We start from the raw sequence: 7666 nt of genomic DNA, 5'->3' as shown, positions 1-7666 counted from the left end.
CTAATGAGTACTTTTGCTGGTTTTAATGAATACAAGGAGATACGGAAGAGATTCTTCACTGTTTCCCTAGCTTGACAGACATGTTCAAGTAACCCAAAAGTCTCATAAACCAAAGACTTATTTTATTTTCAGATCAAATATAGAAGCATCTAATTAAGAACCTATCAATAGTTTCTGCCAACAACCAGGTTTGAGTGGTGATTTCACATGGTGCCCATTGGTTTCTATTTTGATTCACTTTGTGTTTATAAAGTTTCTCAGTTCCTTCTACACCATTATTGAAACCTATTTATTAATAGCTTTGGACAACACAATTGATTATACACAGCAAGCCTGAACGAACTTATGGATGTCTCTGTTTCAGATAAAATCTTAGTCGAGTTACTTCCAAGATTGTGTGAAATTTTTCCTTCATTTATTGCTAGAGAATCTTTTCGAACTAAATTTGTGGAGTTTGAATCATGCTTTCTTTATAAATTTATAAATCATCTACGTTATTTATAAATTTTATTTTTGTTATTAAAACCCTGATTTATATCCAATTACAAATCTTTTATTTATATTACTATTTTTTTTGGCAAACAAAAATTATAATGCTTTCATTGAGAGTTGAACTCAATTGAGAGTAGACATATGCTCATTAAGCAAGGTGGCGGTTGAGGCGTTACAGAGACAGAGGATACATCATGGTGTAAAGACACTTCCACGAGTACATTGAGAAATTTAACATTTGTTACTATCAAAAGATTTTGTGATGTTAGAAAAAGGTAGGTTTTTACTTTAATTGGTTGTCGGAGCAAGCCATTTTGAGATAGCAAAAAGACGTGAACATGTTCTCTCTCACATAGGAGGAAGGCAGAGCCGAGGTTCTCTCTATGGTGGAGAAGGTTGGGCACAAGGTTATCTCTCCAAGGGAGAAAGGTGGAGGAGGTTGGACATAAGGTTACCTTCCCAAAGAAAGAAGGTAGAACCAAGGTTCTCTCCATAAGGGATGAGGGTGGACCCGAGGTTTTCTCCATGGGGTCATACATTATTGTGATGATACATCATTAATTAGTATATTATGTAATATATTTTTTATGCAAAATATTTTTTGAGCCAAGAATTTTAGTAATAAAAAAACTATGCAGAAGTGAAAGTAAAATAGTTGGCTTAATGTATTCAAATAGACATTTTCTAGGTGGTGATAAAGAATATATTTGTAATAGAGTATATTTAAGTGTAGAAAAATACACTTTTAATAGTAACATAAATAAAATGCTTTCATAGCTCAGTTGGTTATTTGTCCTCACTCGCACAGTTCCGACAATCACTTCCAGGAAAGTCACCCATCATGAAGTTCTCTTAGGACCCTTGACCAAAAATAAGTGCATTTTGGTGACATATGTGGCCAAATCAATTTTTTTTAACCTTTCCGCAAACGAAGGTATCATAGTCTTTGAGCACATATGGATCTATCAACAACGATTTAATATTTTTCCAATCTATCTATCTATGTTTGTTGTAAATTTGTGTTTGATTAGCCTATTTTATCCATCCATTCGTTATCTCCCTTTATGATTGAATGAATAATGGTAACAATTATGTTTGAGAAAAAAGAAAGGTTTATGACCAACCAATCAAGGTTAAAAAATTAGAAGAATATTAGTCTGATATAATTAAAAAAACAATAGAAAATTATAAGCATAATAATATATGAATCCCAAATAATCATCGATAAACATATAAATATAATAAAACAATCTAAAAATACTACATTAAATTTTAAAATACAGTATTACGAAATGAAGATGCATATATTAATCTTACCTATTCCCAACTAAAAAAGGAGAAAGTAGGAGAAAATTTTGGTTTAAAAATACAAGAAAAAATTACATTCCGATTACAAAAATTTCCCAATTAAACAAAGTTGAAAGCAGTGTTTTTTAATAAGTTATTTAAATATGAGACGATCTATGTTTACATAGAAGTGAGCATTTACAAAATTAAGAATTAATAATTAACTGTATATTTTTTAATATCTTTTTCTATATTTTTTTTAAGAATTAATAACTTAAAATTAAAAATAAGTAAATAATATTATAATTCAAATTTTATGAAATATAGATATAAAATCTTCTTATAATTATTTAATAAAACTTTGTATATTCTTTATAAATTCTGTAATTTTTGATAATTATCTTTTTACATTATTAATATTTTTTTAAATAATATATTTAATTTTTGTTGTAATCAAATTTCTTATACACATGTCAAAATCTGAAATTGATAACTTGACACATGTCAAAATCTTGTTAATGACTAACTTTCAAAATCCAACTTTATATAATAAGATTGTATATACTAGGATATTATCCGCGCTACACTGGGTTGATTTTTGTTGCTTTTTTTTAATTATTTTGTTGTGGTTTTTTTGTTTTTGTTAATTTTTTTTTTTGATTTTTTGATTTTTTTTTATTTGGTTGTGTAGTATTTTTTTGTTATATTGTTTTGTTTTTGTGGTTATTATTGTGTTTTTGTTTTTGTAGGATTTTTTTTTTGTATTTTGTTGGTCATTTTGGTTTTTATTTATTTTTTATTGATATTTATTGTTCTTATTTGTTTTGGTTTTTATTACACCGCATGCATTTTTTATTTTTGTTATTTCATACAAATACAATTTATAAACTTGTAATTGATCTCTTTATTACATGGAACTTTATGGTTGATTATATGGTCACTTTTATCGGCACAACCAACCAAAGCTAAATATCTTTTAAAACATTATATACTATGACTGCTCATATAAATAGTTTATCACTTTCACAACCATTCAATATTTGTAATTTTTATTATGCAACCATCGACTACATAAAATTTTAGTTACTATGATCTCTACTATGAAAATAGAACTAACACAAGTTATTTATATCTTATTTTATACCTCACCATATTAATTACATTTCGTTTAGTCGATATTTCTTATTTTTCTACCAAAAAAACAAAAACCTATATATCATACTTACGCATTGATTACCTTATATATATATATATATGATATATATTTTGAAAACTACCCTATCCTTTTTTTTTGTCTTCTAAACTATATTTTTTATTTTTTCTAGGCCTGGACATAAAAACCGTACCCGAATACCCAATCCGGAACCCGAACCGAAAAATCGAGTTTGGGTTGGGTATGGGTTTGCCTATAAAACCCTATTGGGTTCTATTTACTAATACCCGTGGGTTCGGGTTAGGGTCGGGTAATAGCCGGTACCCGTTTGGGTACCCACTAAACCCGAACATATAAACATATATATAATATTTATCATTAATATAATACAATTACCCCAAAATTGTGATTATGATTTTGAATATTTCATTTAGTTTTATATCTAAATATCAAAATAATCAAAATATCTAAAATATTTTGTCACATAAGTCAAAATTTAACTAAATTTATTTAAATTTAATTAATATTAATTATATTTTTTCGGGTATCCGGTAGTTCGGGTACTAATCGGGTTCTAAAATTTATAACCCAAACCGACCCGAACCCGATAATACCCAAACCGAACCTAACCCATATATCTAAAAATACCCAATGAGTTCTATTTTTCTAAACCCGTTTACCAAAATCCGAATGGGTAATATCCAAATCCGAACGGGTTACCTGAATGCCTAGCCCTACTTTTTTCTTGTGAAATTTTTTTAAAATTTTTCTAAAACAATTTTTCAAATAAAATAAAAGTAAAAATTATTTGAAACATATAAATTATTAAAAACAAAACAATAATCTAAAAAAACTAAAACATAGTTGTTTTTTTATATTTAAATAAACGTGTTTACCAAATTATCATGTTAGTTCTTTTTTTATGTACATGATAGCAAACATCTGAATGTGATTTCACAAAAAAAAAAAAAAAAGTATGAAAGAATGGAGGATATTTTGGGGGCTTGAGGCAAAATGCCTTTTTCCCCATGGTTCCAACAAGTTGATAATCTGAGGTTAAAAAAAACTTTGATCTTTTATATTTTTTTGTAATAATGTAGTTTAATGGATTCAACTAATGACCATAATCATCATATCCGGGACAAGAAGGTGGAGTTATTAAACAAGGATCAAAAAAACATTTCGAATACATAAACAGAGGATATAAAGGCGTTAAATGCCCAATAAGCAAAATTGGGATCAAGATAGCACTTTTATGTTGTAACTAAGCCCATACATTTCCGAACCAGCGTCTCTCAGTTTCTTCTTTCTCGTCTTCGTAGCTGCGACGACGGAGTTTTTTTCTTACTAGCGAAGAGAGAGAGAGAGTCGCCGTTCACCGATCCTTTCTCCGATCTTCTTCTCCTTCCAGGTATATTGATTCTATTTACTATCTTCATCTCCAATTATATGTGAATTTTGGTTTCCTCGCTTCGAATTTTTGATCCTTGATGTAAGATTCTAGGTTTTTTTTTTTTTTTTTTCGAATCCTTGCTCTGTAGAAATTTTTATCCAGAATCGTTCTAAATCGATTTCGATGAATCACTCGTTCGAATTCGTATGGATCGATTTGGTTTGTATCGTATCTACGACGATGAGAATATCTTCGAATCTGGATTTAAGTCTTCATAAACATTATTGTGTATTTTGTAGCAATGTTGGACTCATACTTTAGCTTATAGGCACGCTTGTATTGCTTAAGCTTTAAATAATCTAGAACTTGTACAGAAAGAGTCAACTTATGTTGCTGTGGTAGTTAGCTAGAGTTTAGTCGAATTGAAGATCTTGGCAAAACTATAAGCAAGCTTTGTTGTGAAATTGATGTGTTTCTTGATATGGATTTCATCTTCTAGGTTTTTGCAAACTTGGTAGAGTATGGGTGACTTTTCGATTCAGATCAGTTCAAAGCTGATCAGTCAGCTAGCTGAAGGCAACGATCAACCAAAGAGGAAGGCGAAGAAAACCAAACCCAAAGTGTCACCACAGAGGAAGGTGGAACAAGAAGCGAAAACACACCACCACGATGCAGAGAAGCCGAATCCAATGTCAGAGTTACCAATGCAGCCACCGTTTTTCTTTCCCAATACCGCAACAAGCAGCAGCAAGCGCGGAGTTGAAGTTGATAAAGTCTGTTTCGAAAGAGAGTGAGAAGATTCTTGAGAAGCTGGAGAAAGTAGAGAAGAACCTTGTTCATGAAGTGACAGAGAAAGCCAAGGAGTTGAGGGAGAAAGAGTTCAAGGTCCCTGAACCGAAACCAATGCCTTGTTCTGAAGATCACGAAGCGTGGATGAAATGCTACAAAGAGAACATTGATAACCCGCTGAAATGTAGCAGTTTGGTTATGAGTTACCAGGAGTGTGCACCCGGTGCAGACAGCAAGTTAATCCTGAAGAAAAGTATAGATAATAAGATTTTTGTTTTAGGGAATACATTCTTATGTAAATTGTTGTACCATACGCCCATCTGTTATTAATGTTTGTATATGTTACAGGGAAGAGAAAAGAAATGCCATGAGAGAGAATGCTAAGGAGAAGCCAAAGCACAGAGGATAAGATTTAGGTTCGGAAACTTGGATAACAAACTCAAAGAGGGAGAATCTTTCGGTGTTATGGTCATGGTGAAGGTGAAGGACACAATAAAGGGAAGGCTTCATTGGCTGAGGTGAGGTTTCCTAATCTCCGATTTTTTTTATTCCATCTTCATCGGATTGATTCAGCTGTTGACTTGAATCAAGTTTATTGCTTGATTCTCAATTTCATAGATTTAGGTCTGATTAAGTTTGTTCCATGGCTTTGTGATTCCAACTTATTTTTCTTCTTTTGAAAGTTATGTCCTCCCAAATGAGCAAAAAGCACTTGCTCTCTGTTGTTTTGGCTTTAATTAATACATGTTTAAGATCTTAGTGAGTCATAAAACCTCTTTCCTGGTGACTCTCAGGTTTTATGTTTGGGTCAGATAAGATAAAGTGTATTCTAGCAAGATTCTATAGATAACATCATAACTTTTTGCCTTCAAGATGGGATCATAGGGCACGCAGCTACGTTTTTTTGAGCTTTATTGTGCAGTTTCTTTACTCTTATTTCATGTGCTATGTCAGTTTTGAATTTAAGTGGAGATGTTGTCTTTACTGGATGTTTTGATTGTTTATCATCGGATAGTCTTATGATGAGGCCTTACAGGTCTGGCATTTTATGATATTTTAAGCGTATATTTTAAGCGTCGTGGCTCATGTTTTTTTTCCTTTTCGTCCATTGTTATGTAGACTCGACTCACAATATGTGAGGGACATGATGGAACCGAGACCTCCAATGGTGATGTACTTATCTTTCCTGATATGATAAGATACAGGTAAGGGTTAAAGTCATGCTGTGCTAGTTAGAGATTTCTTTTCTCTCACTTTTCAACAGTGTGGACTTGTTTTTGACAGTTTCAATTAAACTAAAATGCAGAAGGTTGACTCATTTTGATGTGGAAACGTTTGTGGTAGAGGTGCTTGTGAAGGATGGTGAATGGCTGCCTGGAAATCCTGAATTGCTAAAAGGCTCATATGTCTTTGTATGTTCCCATGGATCCCGAGACCGGCGATGTGGGGTTTGTGGGCCGTCGCTGGTTAGTAGATTCAGAGAAGAACTTGAGTTTCATGGTCTTCAAGGTAAAGTGTCAGTTAGCCCATGTTCTCACATTGGTGGTCACAAATACGCTGGCAATGTTATCATCTATAGATCAAACATCAACAGGGAAGTCACAAGACACTGGTGCGTAACGAAAGATATATATTTTATTGACTGGTTTGAGGCGACAGACTTCTTTCTTTCATGTGGTTTTATAATAATTTTCCAAAGTAAATCAAGAATTCATTTTGAGTGTTCTATTTAAAAATTAAGATGTTGATTGAACTTTGACGTTCTCTGTAATGTCCAAATCAATCATACCCTGATTTTGACTTGATGATAGAATCATTCTTGTGTCTAGGTATGGGTATGGGTATGTGACGCCAGAAGATGTACCTATTATCTTGGAGCAGCACATGAACAAAGGAGAGATTGTAGAACGGCTATGGAGGTAAGTACAGAGTTTCTTGGCCTGCTCGTTTTCTCGCGGTTTCCATATTACTTGGTGACAGATAGGTAGAGAGTAATACATTACCGTTGTCTGAATTTTTAGGGGTGAAATGGGTCTATCAGAAGAAGATCAGAAGAAAACACAAGAAGGGCGATTTCAGCTAAATGGTGCAGTCCATACGATACAGAGCAATGAAGAAGTGTCTCAGGAATCATCAAGTCACAGCGCCGATGTTTCCTGTTGCCAGTGGCGAGTTGCAGAACCTAACGCCGCCCCATCACCCTCCCTCAAGTGGAAGGGCAAAACCGCAGAGGAGTTAACGGAATCTGTCCCGTTTTTCCGAGAAATCGTCACAGGTACTTAATTCTTACCATAAGGAATCAATATTCGAATCTGTCTCTGTCTAAAGATATCACAAAATAATCTGGTTACCAATGACTTAAAGAAATCTCTGAGATTAGGGAAAAATCACAAAGAAACCCTGAATCCTGAACCCTGAACCCTGAACCCTGAACCCTGAACCCTGAACCCTGAACCCTGAATCCTGAACCGTGAATCCTGAACGCTGAACCCTGAACCCTGAATCCTGAACCCTGAACCCTGAACCCTGAACCCTGAACCCTGAACCCTGAA

General features: G+C 33.2%; 1 protein-coding gene and 1 long non-coding RNA gene across 2 annotated transcripts; both read left to right on the top strand.

Moving 5' to 3' along the window:
* Positions 4214–5377, top strand: LOC104789302 (MICOS complex subunit MIC19-like). Its single transcript, XM_019245296.1, is given in 4 exon segments — positions 4214–4343; positions 4825–5047; positions 5049–5331; positions 5334–5377. Coding segments are annotated over 3 exon segments (528 nt in total). The 5' UTR covers positions 4214–4343; positions 4825–4846.
* LOC104789301 lies at positions 5475–6699 on the top strand. Its single transcript, XR_002037865.1, has 3 exons — positions 5475–5632; positions 6234–6319; positions 6421–6699. It is a non-coding gene; the product is annotated as an uncharacterized LOC104789301 (long non-coding RNA).

The sequence above is a fragment of the Camelina sativa genome, chromosome 5 (genome assembly GCF_000633955.1).
Source record: "Camelina sativa cultivar DH55 chromosome 5, Cs, whole genome shotgun sequence".
Lineage (NCBI taxonomy): Eukaryota > Viridiplantae > Streptophyta > Magnoliopsida > Brassicales > Brassicaceae > Camelina > Camelina sativa.
The sequence above is the reverse complement of the archived record's forward strand: the minus strand, read 5'-3'. Positions and strand labels throughout refer to the sequence as shown.